The following is a 19520-nucleotide window of genomic DNA, read 5'->3' on the forward strand; positions in this document are numbered from 1 at the left end:
CGTGAAGGCGTTGTGTGTGTGTCTAAGTGTGTGTATAATCCTACTACTGGTCCAGACCGTCGGAGGGTTTGCGGAAATGAAGTATTAAGTTGGCGAAAGCGAACGACGTGATGCCCGCGGTATTAGAATGGATCAAAGGTTGACAGGATGCTGTAAAGGTTTACGCCCGTATCCTCCCGTCACCCAAGCTTCCGAGAGATCGCCACCATTCAGCACGGATATTAGGTACTGTGATGTCGGGACGGGTAGAATAAATGCGTATATAGGTATATTGTTCGTGTGCGACGGGCCTGAGGCGCAAGTAACGAGAGAAAGGTGCGCAAGAGGCTGTCTTGGCTAATTCCTGCAAGAAGGATACATCGGCTCTTTTTCTATAATTTCTTCGTGCGAGGGTGTGGGTTGTATAAGTCGGTCAGGCTACGGTAGTGGAAAAGAGAAAGGGTGGGCTTTGGGTAATAAGGGAGGAGAAGCAAGAAGAGTTCGAATGGACCTGGTCTTGCGAATCGGGGATGAGCGGGGGGGACCAATTCGACATAGGGTTGAAGTGATCGCCAGACTAAAGCTCAGGACTTGGACGGGGGTGCCGCAGGTGTTTTGGGGGGTGACAGGGTGAGCGTGGTTGGGTTTTGCGCTGGCCGAGTATGAGAGAGTTTGTGTGGTCAGTCAGCTCGTGGGTCATTTTGTCGATCGGTACAAAATTGTTCAAAGGACGGCAGAACGACGTTTTTGTTTAGGGTCTCTGATGTGACAGAGAGACAAGAGAATTTACGGCACGGCACAGGGACGCGGGCGAGTGACATAGTCACAGTAAAGCTAGCACTGTATTAACCGAGTGGGTACCTATCCACTTTACTTGTTTGCCATGTACCTGCCTTACCAAGGTGTTAGGGTAACGTAAGAGGTACGTACACCTTTTTGTACCTGTTCTGCTTGCTCTCTCCGACATCTCCATACGTATTAGTACCTACGTCCATAGGTACATCCATGCCTTCCATGCTTGTGTTCCATGTCTCGTACCTACCTACGTACATGTAGTGTACCTACGTGGATGTATCTACATAATGCGTTCTTAATGCATCCACATAGGGCATCTACAGCCTCTTTCGACAAGACTATAATGTATAATGAGGGAAAGAGGCTGTCAATATTGAAGACATCTATGTCATCGTAAGCAACCCAATCTCGGCGGGAAGGACCATTGAATTAAAATTATAGGCAGACAGGTAGGATGGGACTGCCTAAGCCTTAAGGTTCTTTGCTATTCTATCGTATCCGTCTAGCGGATGCATTCCGTGCTTCGTAATGTAAAGTACTCGTTATTTATTATTAGTCTCCTTCCAGCATTATCCGGTATTATTACTAAGGTCCGTGTACATATAAGCTTCGACAGCAAGGTAGCTTGACTGACCGGACTGACTACCCTAGTGTAAATCGGACGAGGTTTCTCCAACTCGAAAATTCTGACAGATTCTATTCATGCCCTCTTTATCCTTAAGAGGCCAAACCTGAAACATGACAGCGGTAACAGAAGGACCAGAGAAACATTCATTATATTCCTCGTTATGCACTAATAGTGCCGAGTTACATACAGCTATCCAAAATAAAGGGTTCCTGTATGTAGGGAGAACCACTGAAGGGCATCCACATAAAGAATATCCTAGTCGCGCGCGGATCGTCGTCGGCTTGTGTGACTCCAACAGACCGCTCATGATTGGGAGTATTCGATAAGAAGTGGCCCTTGGAATGGGGAACGAACAGGCGTGGTAACGAGGAATGGGATTGCTACTGGGTTCCTTTCGGGCTTGGCTAGAAGCAATTCAGCCAATAGCCGTGCTCAAATTCGTGGGCCAGCAAGAGAAGTTGATGGAGCACGGCAATCTTAGACCGTTTCTAAGGGGTTCCTGTGATGAGCAACTGATCTTAAAAGCCTGCTTCACGAATACGTTTTGAGTAAGTGATAAGCAAAAAGGCTCCGTTTAACGGCCCATTATGATGCTTACGAGATTTTCACAATCTGGCGGTCGGAACAGGACCCGAAATGCTTCATACTGATTAGTTATGCTAATTTGATAAACTTCGCCATGGGTTGATCATAACCTCACGACAAACCCGACGAACACGACGAACACGTCTCTCATACATATCATTGCACTGAGACGAGAGAGTGAACTGTTCAAGAGCGTCCTCATACACGTCTAAGAAAGAGGCATTTTAGATGAAGATAGCAACCCGAGTCGGAGGGCCGGCAGGGATTATAACTAGCCTATCATATCCCTTGGCGCAGATTAAAGTTGTTCTTCCGCTCTGCAGGGCGCCAATTTCAGAAGATGTGAGAAGGACCCCTAAAAAAGCGACCTCCTTCGGATTTTACAGGATGCAGGTTAGGCAAAATACCAAATGCCATCCGCCAAAACCCCATGAAACGGCGGGAATGCCACTAAGAACTGCGTCGTCGCTAAACCACCCAATTCAGTTCAATTGAACAAGAACATTTCTGCCTCGCTCTCAATTTTCCATTTCGCACTCCTCATATGATTGACTTGAGAGGAAGACGATCAGGCTGGGCGAAACAAGAATATTCGAGACGACGCAGAAATGGCGTAATCGGAACGTTCTCGGGTCTTTTCTGGACGGTTCAATGGCCTTTCGGGCTAGGGCAGCCCCCCGGAAGATGACGATTTTTGTAGGCGGGAGCAGACAAGGCAGATATATCTGGGGGGGGCATCAGAGCTGAGAGACAGCAGAGGCGCAGAGCTGGACTTGCCTTTGTATTGTACAGTCGAAGACACAGTACGGCCAATTCAGCAACAAGTACACCATCTATCAGTTAGTACCCTAGGTACATGATATAAGTACAGCGACGGTGCAGCATTTCCAAATCGGATGCGGGGCCTTTCCACGCCCTGGCGTGTGGTGAGAGGTACCTAACGCGGTACGTAGTGATGTCATTTATAAGCAATATGTGGTACTACGTACCTCTATTATGGTTTATCATGGTTAACTCGTTGCCGCTTCAGCTCAACTAGCCAATACGTACCGAACAGGCATCTAGTGCCCTGAGTTGTTCTGCCTGTCTGCTCAAGCTGTCAAGCTGTCAAGGCGACGAAGCTGACAAGGCGACGCCATCTTGCTACGACTTCAAAAACACAGCTCGCTAGGATTCTCATAGCAGAATGACGATCCAAATGTTAAGATCTACCCAAAATATCCCCCATGCACCAAGCCCTCATCTGATTAGGTATTCAAACAGATTAACGAGACGTTTTCTGCATGCCTTACCCACCGTCGAATCATTGCCTTCATAGGAAGGTATACTAGCAAATCCTCATTTTGAGCCAGGCTATTCACGGCAAGTTTGTTACCAGTTCCTATTGTCCGTTATCCTCTTTGTTCGATCCAAGTCGATTTAAAGTCGATTTAATTAAGGGCCATGTTTTCCCTCGGGACCTGCCCCTGTCGCGTTTAGCAGTTAGTATATCGACACTATATCGACACTTTTCATGTGGCTGCTTGCCATGCTTGCCATACATAGTATCTACCTATCGCGGTGACGACATGAGTACCAATCTCCGTAAGAGGCTCACTGATCCTCACCGGGGCCTGCATACGTACCTGGGTACCTAGGAATCCTATTGATTCCCCCCCGCGATCAAACGCTCATGGCTTCTCTCATGTGTATCAGCCACCCGCGCCAGGCCGAGCACTTTCTGAGACCCCTTAATATCAAGCTTCCTCGACAAGCCTTCCTCCTTCCTCCCAAATACATATTCCCACCAAACTTTTACTATGTAGGTTCTTAACGCTTCGTCATATTTCTAAATCCTCTTGCGATCTCCTGCTGCTTGCCGCTGCTTGTGCGTATGTCGTGGAACAGTAATGACATCACCCTCACATTTCACTTACCAACTAAGAGGACTGTAGTTACCATTTCCCCTCATTAAACGTTTCAATGTCATCCAGTCAAGCCTTCGTCGAAACTACATAATGTGATTTCAATATGTGAGATCCCTTATGAGGCAAGTATAATAATAACAATACGTATATACAAATATACGTATATACGTATACTTGCATGCGCATTTTCCCTCGCATGCCCGTATGCTAGGTATGTACATATTGAATGCTGTGTAATATCGTTATACCTGATTAAGCATTCTATGCTCGTTATGCATACTGTGAACTGTGAACTGTGAACTGTGACTAAAAGGTAACGCCCGCTTTTCTTCCGGTATCCAAAAATTCGAAGGGCCGAATCCTGCACGTCTCACGTACTTCAACAACGGCTATCAATTTCTTCCACATATGCCAGTCCCACCCAGCAATTATATATTGTGGCCCTGTGTTATCCATCAACACGTAACACGGCTGCCCAAGTCTCACCCGGCTTCTAACTAACGAACTATCTACACTATTGTTAATAGGGTAGAACACTTGCTCCATATGCCTACCCACAACAACGCAAGCGCCTCCACTTCTAACTTTTGTCAGAAGTGTCAGAGTGTGTATCCCACACTGCATCACGGACGCTGGAATATCTTCATCGCAACAGGGGGGGAGAGAAGATGCACTTCACCGACAAGAAGCGTCCTCGAAGTGCCGATCCTCTCTGCTCCCGCGATGCTTGTCCGACGTGTCTAGCCAATCACACATCATAGACACTTAACATCATCTCCTCCAAGCCTAGTACCAGAGATCGTCGGTCGTTGGGGCCAAGTCTTTTGCTGCCGGAGCATTCTCGCCTCCTAGTTTATCGCACCCCCCAAAAAAGGTATATCACGAGGGGCCTCGTTAGGTCCGCGGCCTGCCACGTGCAGCATCAGCCGTCGCCTCTCATCCGCTCCCATAGTCCGTCCATAGTGTACCGCCATGGCGAGCGGGGCTTGTTGTGTGGTAAGGCGCATTGGCACACTCTTCTACGTACAAACCTATCTACATACCTTGCCGGCCTGCCAGTTTGCCTGCTTATCAGATGGCGGCCTAGCTACCTAGCTGCCTAGCTGCCTAGTCCAGATAATACCCTCGGTGTTATCGAGGCATCGTGCTATAGCTATGTGTGCCGGCAGCTAGATTGTGCCTCTCCCTCGGGATCGTCAACGGGTCGTGGGCTATCGTCACGAGGTTATTAGGCATTACGAGATGGTAGAGACGATCTCCAGCTACACCAGAAGCTAGAGCTTGGATCAACATAATTTGCAGCCGGCTGGCGTCGAACACCAACACAATCCCGATCCACTCGGTTGCGGGAGGTGAGAACCCTCGTGCTTGGGATCACTGGTATTTACCACACGTACGTAGCCTTGGGTCCTTCTAGCTCAGCTTCGAGAAGCAGGATTTCGTCAGAGCCTCGTCCTCGTTGTGGTTCTTATTTTAACTAGCCAACCTGCCACGAGCTTATCATACATAACGCGGTAAGAATCCTCCCTACATACGATCAAGAAAGGTTGACAAGTGGCCGGGCGGTGATCTATCATGGATCTCTTCCCCTTGGGAAACCAGCGCGTCGTGATCAACAAGGTGGCATTCGCCCTGATCAGCAAAGTGAGCTCGCGGAACTGGAGTATGGGAAAAGCGCGGGACTCGCTGCGTTTTACTACGCTAGCCTGCCTAACAGATCGTGCATATAGTGGTTGCGGAATACCCAACCGAGTAAGTTGGGCTTGAAGCAGGACTCCACCGGGTCTCTGGGTACCCTCCTTCACGTGCTAGTGCACGAAGCCGTCTTTTTCAATATACACACGTAGATTTCTAGAAGCAGAAGGGTGTGTACATGAACCCGAATCGGTTATGAAATTTGACTAGATTTGTACGGTAGCATACATGCATTTCTACTAATCAGTAAAGCTCATTTCGAATCTCGTCTCCGTGAAAATGGATGGCGGATCCAGCGGGAGCTTCGCTGAAGTTCCGAAACCCAGACGCAGCCAATGAATTAAACGATGACAAGAATATAGCAGCATCTAAATATACGAAGTTCTATCCTTGAACGCTATTGGCGCCACGCATTTCCCCGTAAATTGGAGACGCTAACTTGAACTTCATACAATACGTCTTCACCGTCGCTGTCGCCGACACGCTCGGGTCTCTGCTTAGGTTGCTTCGGTACTGAGCCATCAGGAGCAATTCCTGAACTCTCATTAGAGTTTGAAGCCGCGGGCTAGCTGGTATACCATGCTCATGATCTATGACGGCATACATACCATCGTCTTTTGTACGTCACGACTGTTGTCTGTCATGTTCAAACTTAGGTGCCTAGGCGGTCGTTGGACTTCGCCTCAGATCTGCACCTCTACATGACCAAGTCCTAGACCGGTAGAATCGTAAAAATAAATTAGTTACAATTAAAAGCGGATAGCTGCATTACTTTTGCATCGACACGATGGTTTCAAGCCAATGGGCAAATTTGGCAAGTAGGAACTACGTCTCTTGGGAGGCTGCGGGTGTGGAGGTGATTCCACCTGGGGAAGAGGAGGATATGAGAGCCGTGATCGCGCAGATCGGCGAGATGCAACGGCGCCAGTACAACAAGACACGACATTGTTACGGTGGTACCCACGCTAGAACGCAAGGCATTGTCAAGGGAAAGTTTGTCGTACCGGGAGATCTGCCCAGACATCTAAAGCAGTCGGAGCTCTTCAAAGAAGCCGGAGAATACCCCGTGGCATGTCGCTACAGCTCAGAACCGGGCGATCCAGGTCTCGACGCAGGTGTTTCTAAACGTACCGAGCTACCAGCGGATTCTGACATTGCGAACAGGATCGTATTGCCCAACCGCGAGGTTTTGCTATGAAGATTTTCAATGTGAAAGGAGAGATGTTCGACGCCGGTCGAGACTATTCGACCCAAGATATCGAGTTCAACAGCATGCCAGCCATCGAGCTTGCTGACGCTGAAACGACCAGAGAGGTTTTAGGTATTCGTCTGATGTACGATAACGACAAGGCGGAGATGTATAAGCACTTAAAAGAGCGGCCCGACTATGAGCTTCAGGTCTCGCGGGACAAGGTTCCAAACAAGCATCTCGCGTCGATGAGATGGTATTCGCAAACCGCCTATCGTTTTGGTGACTATATTATGAAATATCGGCTCGTTCCATCCACCGAAACGCAAAGAAAGCTAGCTAAGAAATCAGTGAAGCCGGAAGACGCCGACGATGTCTTACACCGATGGTTGCAAGACTTCCATCATGATTACGATGCCGAGTTCTTGTTCCAGGTGCAACTCGTCGAAAACTTGGACGAACAGCCTGTCGAGTATGCCGGCATCGCATGGGATGAGAAGAAATACCCCTGGCAACCAGTTGCTGAACTCAGCATTCCCAAACAGGAAAGTTTCAACTACGAGAGAAACTCGTTCTGGGAGGATCACATGAGGCTCGATCCGGTGGGTATCACGCAATTTCCTCGTCTCTGCTGTCAAAGTGAAACATCTCCCTTCTCACTCACCCTTTTTCAAATCCGGGATCATGTGCAATATAATTCAGCCCTTAAGCCCGACCCCGCGGATCGTACAAGCAAGGAATTGCTAATCACAAACGCAGTGGCATGGCCTCGTAACACTTCAGCCCTTGGGCAGTTCAAATCGCTTAAGAAGAGTTGGTAAGTGAATGTGCACGAGATCAAAGCACGACGTGGTTCTCACACAAAAGTTTGGGCAGTATATCCAGCCAGCAGCGCCTTGAGGCGAAAAATGAATGCGAGGCAGGAAATCAATGTCAGAAGCATCGACGAGATTCCAGGTTGATTCGTACCACTCGATTAACTGCACCAAGGAACGGGATGGAACTATGGCGTTAAGGGTTGCATTCAGCGCTCGCGAGGTTTACATAACAGACAAGCCAGACGTGCAGGTCGCTTGGGATGATCACGAACTATCCGCTACCGGCCGGTATATACACAACGCCGGAACATAGGCGAGTAGTATACCCATGAGCTTTTCCGCTAGATAGGTAGTAAACACTGCGCTGCGGAGGTAGGATGCCGTATGCGAACAAGGTCTTGGCCTACAGATAAAAGACGTGGGACTCCGTAGCAAAAAGGGTATCAAGAGAATATTTTTACCAATTCGAATTCGTAACAAAAAGCAAAAATAAATTATAAGCCGAGCACATTAGCAGAGGGAGAGCCATCCAATCGCAATTTGTATCTCCCGATCCCCCGAGGTAGGACTGAATATAAATAAATAGTCGCCACATATTTGAGTAGTACCTATGCTTCGGGCCAACAACAACAGGAGCAGAGTTGTTGAGAATGGGAGAAGAATGGTAGGTTTGCAAAATGCTAGGTACGTACGGGTACCACTGCCGTGAGGATATCGCCATCGCGGTTACATCGGGGCCTGATTTAAACAAACGCCTGCGCGAAATTCGTTACCCGACAGCGTAGCATGGCATGGCATGCATGCATGGGCCGAAAAGACGAACTTTGCCGACTGCGTCCTTCCTGTTCGATCGGCAGATTGGCTAGCAGTCGCCGGCAACCGGGAACCTTCGCTCCAGCTCAGCGCTTGTTCTATGTATGCCCCCTTTGGAGTTTGGATATGCGGGATCGCTGGTGCGTCTCAGCCTTTCTTCTGTCTGTCTATCTGTCCAACCGACCAAAGCTCGCTGCATCGATCGCCGAGCTGCGCGAGGAAGAAAGAAAAGAAAAGAAGATTCTGGTAAATTGCCGTCTTGGGCAGCTCGTAGGAATCCTCCGTCCTGGCTCGGACGTCCGGGGTTCAGCGCTACAAGCCAAGCCGGCGGAGCAGACTTCGTAGGTATGAGGAAAGCCTTGGTGAAACAACCGGTGACTAAACCAGCCAGCCAGCCAGCCATCCGTTGCGGTTTGTACCGGGGACTCATGGCCGTGGTACGCTCGCTGTCCTGCAGGTAGCTGATGGGATAGTCACGACACGCTGCCGTATTGGCGTCTTGTAGTGGCGATTGATTGATCAATCAAGTCGAGTTCTATGAGGTATCTAACCCCCGAAGCAGCATATACACAAGCCCCGTTTACTACAGACTACCAGCGGCTAGCTAGATCCATCCCTCTTCCCGAATCTTAAGCGAGATACTTCGTCCGTCTCGAGGAGCAGCGAGGGGCTGCCAGTGGGTTTCCCACCGGAGGCTCTTCGATGGGAGAACCGACCAATATCCTCCCCGGAGAACGTCTCCAGGTCTGGCTCTCGAGGGTGATGACCTCATTTGGTATCCAGGCCTTAAAGATGCTGTTTCGGGATAACGTATCGGGGGGAGTTATCTAGGTATGTAGGTAATCACCTATACATATCGATGGAGTCTCCCCTTTAACTCGTTAAGTAAGCTTAGACGAGGCCCGTCTATCAGCCCCATGGCTATCCCTAACGCCTAATCCAAGACGGAGACCCCTTGCCCCGATGGCCCGATATTCTATGCCGTCTTCGGGAGCTAGGTACATCTCTAGTTGGGGGATCCGTAGTGATATAGACCTGTAGCTAACTTTTAATTTCTGTTATGAGGTGGAACTAAATAGTATAGAAACAACTTCATACACGTAAAAATACAACCAGTAGTCATATAAGGTGCACGAGATCTAAGTGTATAACAGTGTTAATTAAGGAACTAGAAACGAGCTCTACGACCTATAGTTTAGAGATTGCTTACCTAGGTTAGGTAGTTAATAATAGTTTAATCTGAAAACGTAATACAATGAACTAAGTTACTGAGGCTGGCTCCGTGACAGAATGTGTCTCTTATTAATCTTTGTTAGGTATTAATGTCTGTTCTCAATAATAATGTCAAGCCTCTCTTCCGCCTTCATATTAACCGGTTTTCGGCTTTTTACTTGGTGTCGCCGACTCGTTATCGAGTTGGTCCATAGTTCTCTTCGCTGGCTGGTAAATGTTAGATTGGATTCTGAGAGAGCGGGAATAGTAACTTACAGTAGACTTATTCGAGTGGCTTCTGCCCCTGCCTCCGAGCCGACTTATCTCGTCGAACTCGTCGTCCATGATTGGCCCTTGCCTTTCGGAGGGGGGAGGGTTCGATTATGGGCTTCCGACGCTTCGAAGTCTAAGCGGCAAGGGGGATCCTTCTGTGCCAGCCCCGTATAGACCGGCGGCTCGCATTTATTAGGTCCGGCAAGGAAAACCAATCCCCCAATGACACGCCTGTTGAATGAGATGGCGCTTGCCTTGCCTAACCCCTTGTGCCTGTACTCCCAACGGACCTTCTTCGCAATAGCCTCTAAGGCCTATCTCAGTGCTCGTCGTAGATAAATAGAAATGGTAGGCCATATTTGAGATTTAAAACGAAATTAGATTAAAATAATTCTTTAGCAAACCTTCAATCTACTAAAGATATCTTTATACTATTACTAATCTAAACTTAATATCGTACAAATAAATGCTTGTTAATACCCCTTTCCAAATTCTTTTTTTTTTTTTTCAAACGTCCTCATTTCGTACGTCTATGTTTAATAAATCGCTATTCCTCCTCTTGACCATAACTGCTACCACATCTTCGTGTAGATAGTCTGGCTCGCAGTTACCGCGCGCAGTCTCCACTTTCTGAAACCAATCCAAGATCTCTTTGTCCACATAGAGAAAGTAATTGTATTTTCGTCTACTCGTACCTTTCTTCTCTTCTGACGGTATAGTAGCAGCCCAACGACGGAACTCCTCGCGAAGTTCTAATATTGACTTGCCTTTCAAATTATCCTCGTCATCTTTAGTCAAGAGCTCGAATCTCGACCGCAGGATTGCACGACGATAGAACGTCCTCGTTTTCATTTTCTACTCCTCATTTCGTACGTCCATGTTTAATAAAACGCTCTTCCTCCTCTTCATCCCTTTAGAGGGTTCTTATCACGTCCTTTGGTATATATAGTTTCGGGGAAGGTTTGGAGGGCTTCGGCGAACTTGCGAAGGCCTTGCTGGTATTTTCGGGACTAGTATAGGTTTCTGCTTGCTTGCCAGATCATTCTTCTATGCTTCGCACAGATTAGTTAAGGTCTCGGTTAACTTTATTGAGCTATTTATAAGTTCTGACAGATCTTTTTTGGCTGCTCGGTTTTCGTCCCGAGATGTTTTTAACTTATATAGTTCCTTCTCCATGTTATCGATTCGGTTCTCGTGGTTCTTTTTCAAATTCTTTGACGTTCTGAGTCGGGTCTGGAGGCTTTTGTATGCCTCGAGATGGTAGGACTCATTTTGATCATCGTGAAACTTGTTGATTACTAGAAGTTCTTCTGGCAGACGTACAGAAGGACTTGTGTAAGCTAACTACTAAGCTAATTACTAAGCATCTGTGCCGAGCATTGGCTATCCGTAGGTTATGCCCAGGACTGTAGTTTAGGAGTAGGTTGAGGTTGCAAGTTCTAGTCTTATAGGTAGTCTTGTAGGTTATGATTAGGTTATGATCAGGTTCCGGATCTAGGATACAGGTTCCCGGGTTCTCAGCGGCGGCGGCGTTACCTATAGGGTGGGTGTTCTTGACCGGTTCCGGTTCCAGCTTCTGGGAGATTTGACGTTCGAGAAATCTATCCGATTCCTCCAGCGACAATCCAGCGAATCTCAACACGATCTGGTTTCGCAGCAACGGGCTACCAGAATCAGGCTCCACCATTGCTATTGTCTGACGTCCACCGATAGACATTGATGTAGTGCTTATAAAAGACGTCATCTTTTCCTCAACTTCGGGCCTTATACCATATGCTATATCCCTAAATGTAAGGATTTTGCCTTCGAGTTCTGCTTTGTTAATGGCAGGTAACGCATCAAAAAAAGGGACTTCGGGGAATTATTTCGTCGGCATTTTCTTCAACTTTTTCGCAGTTTAGTAATAACTGCTTCCGAAACAGACTCCATCGTGGCGTGAGTAAATGATATGTAGGATTTAGAGGAGATATGATGATGGGGATAATAATGATGATGGTGGGTGGATTAGATTTGTTGAAATACAAGTAGCCGCGTTGGATCCAGTAAAAGTAGATATAATGGATGGATGAGGAGTAGTAAAAATGACATTTCCCTAGGATGACTAAGTTAGCATGTAAAACGAGTGATGATAGGGCGCAATTAATATACCTTTAGGTGAATATGTTTCACGGCGTAGCCGAGAAGATCGTTATTTAGGCTATTGTCTATTTTGTCTCTGTAGTTTGTAAGAATAGCCGGGGGGTGCGATGGTGCGAAGGGCTGTTGAACGTGGGAATTTGTTATTGCTTTTATGTGTAGATGTTCGAAAGATTTAAGATTAAAGAAGAGGGCGTGCAACGATTCCTGGCATATTTCGTCCCAGGTTGTCGCCAGCCGCTATCCATCGAAGGATGCGGTCTTGAGGATAGGATATTCCCTGGACTCCTCAGTCTCCATACCAGCGCAAGGATCCAGTAGAGCCTGTGATTATGGGAACTACCTCGACCTTGCCACTCGTACCGGGACCAAAAGTTGACCATGTTAAATTTCTGTTTTAAAACGATCTTGCGGAATAGGTTCGTTCTAGAATAGAAATGCCACGCCGCGATATGTCGGTTTTCTGGCAAAAGCATCCGAGACAAAGCCAAAAGGGCCGCGTGCCTTTGATGCCGACAGCGCATCGGGATATGCTGTTAAGAAGAGCTTGCGAGGATAGGATAGGATAGGATTTAGAGTAGGGTAGGAAAGTATATTATATGTTTAGTTGAGTTGGTAAGAAAGTATGGGAAAAGAAGAAAAGCGAAGGTAAGTTATTGGGGTGGTACGGTTTAAAATATATTAAAAAAATTGGCGGTGTAAAGGTGTAATAGCTGCTTTTGGCAGAATTAAAAATTGTAAGGGAAAGTGCGAGGCTTAAGTACGTGCAAGAATAGGTACCCAAGGCAACCAGCCTGGACGGCAACTGCAACCTATAAAGTTACACTTGACGTATAAGGTTTTATTCTTTGATAGCAGCTGCAACTCTACGAGTTGCACCTGCTATCTATCTAAAGCTTATTTCGCCACTTTACGTCTTCACCCAAGATAGGTAGGTACCTAAGGTTTACCGCACCTTTAGAGTAAGGTAAATGCAACACCATCTTGATATCTTCACGATACTTGACTCCCGAACTATAACGTCCCTTTTAACATGGGTAGGTACTCCCCGAAACCGCTCCACCAAGGTTTATTTAGTCGTATTCTTATACAGTAAGTGCATAGGAAAATCCAGATGCGCCTGAATTAGGCTCGACGTAGTTCCCAGATATCTTCTATCCTGCTCTGGAGGATTCGTGCTAAGGCACTTGAAGTCATGTATGTAATTCACGTCACGTGACTTTGGTTTTAAAGCTTTTGGTACCTATGTAGATGACCACTTCCATGCCCTCCCAATAGATGGGATCTGTTCGACGGGATTTTTAGCAAAGGCTTCTTAAGGTAGACTCAAGGGTGTTGTATGGGAAGGGGATCATTCGCAGAGGAACCTATAAATTACGTACACTCCCATAACTCGGCGTTCTTCTTATTGCATCCTTTGACGCCCCACTTAATCTTATCTCCGTTGCCGTAGCGGTGCGGGTCTCCGCTTCCGGTATGGTGATCATGGGGAGGGAAGCCGGCAGCTTTGGCTTGGGCTCTTTTCTTTGGGTTTGCATGTAACACGTGTAGCCGTGCGAGCTTCAAGGTATTGACCCTCGGAAACAACGCCATCAGGTGCTATTCTAAGGATTATTGGGATGTACCTTGCCCTTCAATTGCATTCATCTTTTCAACGGCTGTGGTAGCCATCGCGCGAGCCCGTGAATCAACTCTCTCATCGCCAGCAGCAAGTTCGAATTGCGCTTTCCATATATTCCAATTCTGCATGCTCCACGTGTCTCGAGGGTTCTCCTTATCCACCTCCTCTTTCTTCTTGCACTGTTCATAAACGTAGCGTAACTCGTCAGGCCGTATGATCCATTGTGCCGCGCCTTGAATGTGACCTCCAATTTGTTCAGGCTTGGAGGCTATGCGGACGTTGAAGCTGGGACATTTTTTGCCGTAGGGCATAATATCCCGCAGCGCGCTGTTGAATCCGCAATCGCTAAAGCCCGTCATGGCGATGCGCGCCAGAGCAGACTGGTAATTACGCCAGCGGGCCTCTGCCTCGCTACCTGGAGTGTCAATTCCCGAGCCCGGGTATCTAATAGCTGTAGGTATGCCATGTGTTAACAGTAAAGTTCGGTAGAATAGCCGAGTAAGCACGAACCATCTGCTCCGATACGAAGTTCCTCTGTTGAATAACTCTTGTCTGACCACAGCGACATCATTTGGACATCCTTGAGTGCATCATCGTCTAAATAGTAATCAGGGGCCTGGTGCTCAGGCATGGCCATCAAGGCTTCAAGAAACTGAACAATCCTGGTCTGCCCCGCGTGGTAAGGCGGGAAAACAGAACACAGATTGGGGAAAAATTGGAAAAAGCGATCAACATATCCGCTGGCGTTTGGTCCGCTATGGCGAAGTACACGACCAGCATCGTCTGTCTTTATGAAGCTCGGTCGCTCCCGGAGTATCTGCAGCTTGCGTGATGATTCCTGTACAACCCAGGTGTCAAGCTCGGTAGCGACCCAGGATGGGGTTTGGGAGCCATCAACCAGAGCTCTCAACAAACCCCAGCAGAATCGATCTTCGACATCTTTATCGTCGTACAAGTCTAAGATAAGTGGCAGTGGCTCGCTTTGTTCGGTAGCCATGGCTGGTAGTGCGAGATACATTTCCTTGGGCAATAGTAATAAGGGCCTAGATCGTTTGGCTTGAACGATTACGAACGAGATGAGAGTGACCCGCTGCGATGTGATGTTTGTAAGTACTTGGTAGGATGTGTTCTGGCCATCTAATATAAAAATAACTGTCTAAAATAGTAATAACATAACATAATTAGTCCTAGATGTTAGTCCCAATATTCAAACAATCCATATACGAAGATAAGCCAATGAGATCTACAAGCCAACGCCTTAATAGGTAACAAAGTAAGACACCGGATATCGCGTTGGTTTTTTTTGTTAAATGGGTAACCCCGCATTCTAGGGCTATCTTATTTATATACGAAGAGGTGTCATCTTGCGGAAAAGCAATGGTTACCTAACTTACGTCAAGTACCTAAGATTAGGTAGACACGTCGGCGCAATGTGTAACTGAAAATTGTAGCCTTTACTCGGAAGCCATAGGAAGAAAAATAAGAAAAACAAAAGAACCCGATGAACTAATGTTGTTCCTCCCCGTGTAACGTGTAACGAGTTTGTAAGCATAGCCTACATGTAGTTAACTGGTGGAAGCACTCCGCGCCTCACCGTACACCCTATTGACGAGTAACGTTGGTACACGGATACTGGCCGAATTCAGTCCTCCCAACCCTTGAACGCCGTGCTAACTATCACTAGCTCCGACGGCTTCGCCTAGAATAAGATTTAATTCCATCTCCATCCTCTGGGGTCCATTTAGAGTCTACTGCTAATCAACCTAAATGGGGAGAAATGAAGTTTGATCACCCTTAGGATGCTTAAAGACCGTATGCACTTGGTTGAGAAAGGTAGGATCGATATCAAAGGAATCGATATATAGAGTGATGCACTAATAACTCCACGTAAATATGAACTACTCTATCCATAGCCATGACTGTTTAGTTGTAGCTATCAATTTTCTTTTCCTCCCCTTCCCCTTCCCCTTACCCCTGACTAAGAACTCTATGACAAAGTACCGATATAGAAACTGATGAGGATAGGAGAACAACGATAAATATATGTGGATACCCTGCCGTTCAAACTATCTGAAAGTCGCGGCTTGGAAGCTTTTCAATCCGTTCCTCCATCTGGTCCTGACTTTCGTTCACGGCTGCTCGTGAAACAATCCGGTGCTGTTGTACGGCTTGCGCCTTGCCAACTTGGTGTTCTGCCTCCCTGAGGATATAGTACACCGGCGACATGTGGAACAGGCACAATTTATCGCCTTCTTTGATATTAGGCGCCGTAGCAATCCCTATGAGCCATCCATCTGTGATAAAGAACTCCTTTCCGGCAAGTTCTCGAAATTCGAATTCCCGATCCGCAGATTCCTCATCCAGAAATGGTCGCGCCTTGCGAAGGAGTCTCCCTGGTCTATCGCTATGTTTTAAGGTGAATAAGTCAAAGACTTGTACAGGCAATATGTTACTATAGTAGTTCTTATAGTCCTGCTGAGTCTGTGTAGAAACATCTTTATAATCATCGGAAGGGTTCAAGTCGGGACTAAGGCCTCCTTCTTGGATCATATGACCTTCCTCAAATAGTTCAGGGCGTTCTTTTTGTAAATATATCATGTGCTCCATCATACCGAGTATTTTATTCGGATGTCCTTCCAAAATATCGAACGTGAATTCAATGAGTTTATCCGTCCAATCAGGGCCACTGAAGTCTGGTATTATACCCGTCCTGCAAATGACATCTATCTCCACTCCGGAACAAAATAGAATCGTCGGAGTGGCAAAGCAACTGGTTGTTGTGGGAGCTTTGCTGTCTTTGTTTAAATCTTTACATGCAGGCTGCCAATTTCTTCTGTCTGAAAGATATCCACCAAGTGTCACTTTCTGTACGTCTCTGTCTTGTCGAAGTGTTGCATCAGAATACTCAAAGTCGTGAACCCAAGACGGAACATCAGAGGAGCTCGGCTTTGATTCAATTAGGAGTTTGAATCTTGTTGACATAACCTGTGTTACAACAGATGAGTTGTAGCAGCGTGCCGTCACGCGTCGAAATACGTCTTCAACAGACTCGTTGTAGTCCACATAGATCAGCCGGCCTAGGCTATTGGGTAACAAGGATTCCAACGCAAAAATCTTATCCCGAGGATTTGTTGCTCGATATCTGTCTGTTTCACAAAGGAGGGCATCAAGTGACCTATCAGTGGGAATTTCCCAGTCGTAAGTCTTTTCTTGGCCCGGTCGGAGATGCTGTAATACTGGCTCTCGGCGGCGACCTATCCAATAGGCCATTTGCTGTCGGTAGGCTAACAGGAGAAACCTAGTATCTATGATATAGGAAATCTTAGCACTTATTCCGTATAGACCCAATTCTATGATTCATCAAAGAATAATTAGGGGGGTTATAATGTAAGTGAACTTACCAGATGGTAGATCGTCTGCTTTGTCTATGAATTCTGAGGGTCCATCAAACGCGAAGCCAGGCAAAGCGTGGAGGGTTGTTAATGCGGCTGTTAAGTCTCCGAATGAAAAGGTATGACCTTGGAATAGAATACATGGATGCTCTGGAGGAAGAGCAGCCTCTTGTATAGTCCACACCCTTTCCCACCATTCTTGTGACATGATTACATTTATACAATGAATAAACATGGTTATTAGCGCCCAGCCCTTCTTGCCAGCCTCATTAGCTGATCTCAAAACTAATATCGATCTATGGAATTCTTCAAGGATTCCAACAAGGTCATATTGGTCTATAGTGTTTCCCATGAAGTTTCGTGGGAGGGGAGCGAGGACATCATCTGGGCTGTTGGAAATACCTAGTTGGGAGTTTTGGGCTAACTGTTCCTCTAATGTTCGACCGGACAACCAGATAGTAGTTTTTTTCGCTTTAGAGTAGATATCACGCATGAGGCGGACTTGGTGCACTTTCTCGTCTGAATCCGACTGGTTTATACATATCGCATCGATCCAAATCTCTCGTTTATTGTGCCGGTCCCGTAGGCTAGAAAGGATATTGAAGAGATTCTCGGTCACCTTGAAGGAGCACCCATCCACGTTGATAAATTTCGGAACTTGGCTTCGGCCCCAAACATATGACAAGGCCTCAGCAATCCCCTCAGTACTCAGATCACGCACCTCCAAGGAGCATTCAATTGGGCTTCCTTCCGGTCCAGGAAGAATATGGAGAATACGAACCCGGTCAGGTAATATGTTCCCATCAGTTGTGCGCAGAGAAGAGTGAAAATACTGTAAAACACAGTCTTCTGGCTTCCTCACTATCCCATGGTCCTGAGGTATAAATGGTTGTCGCTCTATTTTTTTCGACTTCTTGTCACACGGATAACATGGCTGAGACCTGTTGGTTAGAATACGGATGCAGCCAAGAGTCAGTAAGGCGGTTAGGATAGCTATTTTCAGAATTATTGGATGACATGCATCACAAGACGATGCGAGGCAATGCAAGGTAGAATGCAAGATAACCAATACACAACTGAGGGGGCGGTTAGGTACGGAGTTATATCTTCTAGAATTGTCTACAAAAAGTGTCCTGATCTCTTCAGACTGAGATAGAGAGATTATTAAGGACCTTGAGACCTTAGAAAATTATTAGTAAATTGAATTCGTTCCAAGCCTTGAATACAGACCTTGTTACACTTTTCCTCTAGAGAACGTAAAAGTCTGATGTGGGTAGGTATGTCGTATGAAGCTGGAACCTGGTCCCTCGAGATATTAATGTGAAGCACGTTCAAAATTTCGTAAATGGCTGAACGGACGATTTGGAAGAGAGCATGTGCTGAATGTCGGTGGCCTGACCGTATTTCCTCTAGATCCTTCGATAATCTCTCGGGAGGGTTGTTCTGTGCGGCACGGGCTCTTAGGTACTTGCCGAACGTATATAATAGGTCGAGCTCATCGAACTTAAACATGCTGATAGATTCTTCGAGGAAACGAAACCGGCTATCCTGTTTGCAAAGATCGATTATGATGCTTTCGGCCTCCTGTAATGACTCAACCAACTCTTTGTGCAGCCTCATCTCCCAGTAGAATTCTGTATGAATCGACGTCTCTGGTTCCATTTCTAGAGTGTCTATCGTTTCTTAGGTCTCTATTGATGTTACTGCTGGAATCTCGGCCACGATTTCTTAAGTCTCCGTTGGCGTTGTCGTCCGGGTTTCCGATATTGAGTGATTCGGAGTCTCTGAATAACCTACTTTTTTTATATAAATGTGCCCAAGAACTAAACTAAGGATATAGGTAAGCCCTGAAGCAACATCACACCTCGGGATCCAATATGGATCACGAGAATTTTAGGCACCTAATTCCGGTTTGCATATCCCGTTGAGCCTCTCAGGCCGCATGTGTTGAGATGCGAATGCTATCTTGCCTTAGGTATCCTAAGCGAAAGCCATACCCTACCTCCCTTAAAAATCAGCCTAAGTGATGCCTAATTCCATGCATAGTATATCCAATAGACGCTCAAATAGCCATGCCAACGGATTATCGCCTCAAGACGAGTTTCCGAAGTAGCCATAGTCGACTAATAACTGGTTTATAATTACTCGGCTAGTAATTGCATGCATATGCAAGTTCAGCTGGAGAGCGCAGATAAGCCATGGACCAAAGTCAGCCGCTGCAGCACAGCCTGCATATAAAGTGCTTAGCAAAGCGGGATATGGCTCACATCCCCGAGCCTTACGACATTTATTGTGTCGGGCAGATAGATTTGGATTAAGGCTTCAAAGGGGGTCTCGTGTCAATAATTTCTTGTCATGGTACTCGTCAGGATGCATGCTGGTCTGGCGACTCAGGACTGTTGCATTACTGATCATAGGTATTGACTACTGAACCCGCGGCACTAACTACCTACCTAGGTAGTTAATATTAGGGTCAT

The 19520-nt window shown here is 46.7% G+C and overlaps 5 protein-coding genes across 5 annotated transcripts; 1 reads left to right on the plus strand and 4 right to left on the minus strand.

Moving 5' to 3' along the window:
• Positions 1-6489: 6489 nt before the first annotated feature.
• On the plus strand, positions 6490-7897 carry F5Y00DRAFT_77348 (catalase-like domain-containing protein). The gene is made up of 3 exons (XM_048014129.1): positions 6490-7380; positions 7538-7595; positions 7655-7897. Exons 1-3 carry the CDS (start codon positions 6784-6786, stop codon positions 7738-7740), a joined length of 741 nt encoding a protein of 246 aa, XP_047864846.1. The 5' UTR covers positions 6490-6783; the 3' UTR covers positions 7741-7897.
• Positions 7898-8458: 561 nt separating this feature from the next.
• Positions 8459-8839, minus strand: F5Y00DRAFT_262074 (uncharacterized protein; the record flags this gene model as incomplete). The annotated part of the gene is made up of 1 exon (XM_048011321.1): positions 8459-8839. One exon carries the CDS (start codon positions 8837-8839, stop codon positions 8459-8461), a length of 381 nt encoding a protein of 126 aa, XP_047864847.1.
• A 1562-nt stretch (positions 8840-10401) lies between these two features.
• F5Y00DRAFT_269879 (uncharacterized protein) lies at positions 10402-10746 on the minus strand (the record flags this gene model as incomplete). Its single annotated transcript, XM_048012515.1, has 1 exon — positions 10402-10746. The coding sequence occupies one exon, from the start codon at positions 10744-10746 to the stop codon at positions 10402-10404; it is 345 nt and encodes a 114-aa protein (XP_047864848.1).
• Positions 10747-13641: 2895 nt separating this feature from the next.
• Positions 13642-14648, minus strand: F5Y00DRAFT_269880 (uncharacterized protein; the record flags this gene model as incomplete). The annotated part of the gene is made up of 2 exons (XM_048012516.1): positions 13642-14102; positions 14162-14648. 2 exons carry the CDS (start codon positions 14646-14648, stop codon positions 13642-13644), a joined length of 948 nt encoding a protein of 315 aa, XP_047864849.1.
• Positions 14649-15600: 952 nt separating this feature from the next.
• Positions 15601-18705, minus strand: F5Y00DRAFT_269881 (heterokaryon incompatibility protein-domain-containing protein; the record flags this gene model as incomplete). Its single annotated transcript, XM_048012517.1, has 3 exons — positions 15601-16956; positions 17053-17977; positions 18274-18705. 3 exons carry the CDS (start codon positions 18703-18705, stop codon positions 15713-15715), a joined length of 2601 nt encoding a protein of 866 aa, XP_047864850.1. The 3' UTR covers positions 15601-15712.
• Between the last annotated feature and the right edge of the window lie 815 nt (positions 18706-19520).

This window comes from Daldinia vernicosa (genome assembly GCF_022497035.1).
Source record: "Daldinia vernicosa strain CBS 139.73 unplaced genomic scaffold F5Y00scaffold_23, whole genome shotgun sequence".
NCBI classification, from domain to species: domain Eukaryota; kingdom Fungi; phylum Ascomycota; class Sordariomycetes; order Xylariales; family Hypoxylaceae; genus Daldinia; species Daldinia vernicosa.

Coding starts and splice junctions, on each gene's coding strand:
- F5Y00DRAFT_77348 (XM_048014129.1), top strand. CDS start 6,784: ATGAAGATTTTCAATGTGAAAGGAGAGATGTTCGACGCCGGTCGAGAC. Junction 7,381..7,537: donor ATCACATGAGGCTCGATCCG/GTGGGTATCACG, acceptor TCACAAACGCAG/TGGCATGGCCTCGTAACACT. Junction 7,596..7,654: donor AAATCGCTTAAGAAGAGTTG/GTAAGTGAATGT, acceptor AAGTTTGGGCAG/TATATCCAGCCAGCAGCGCC.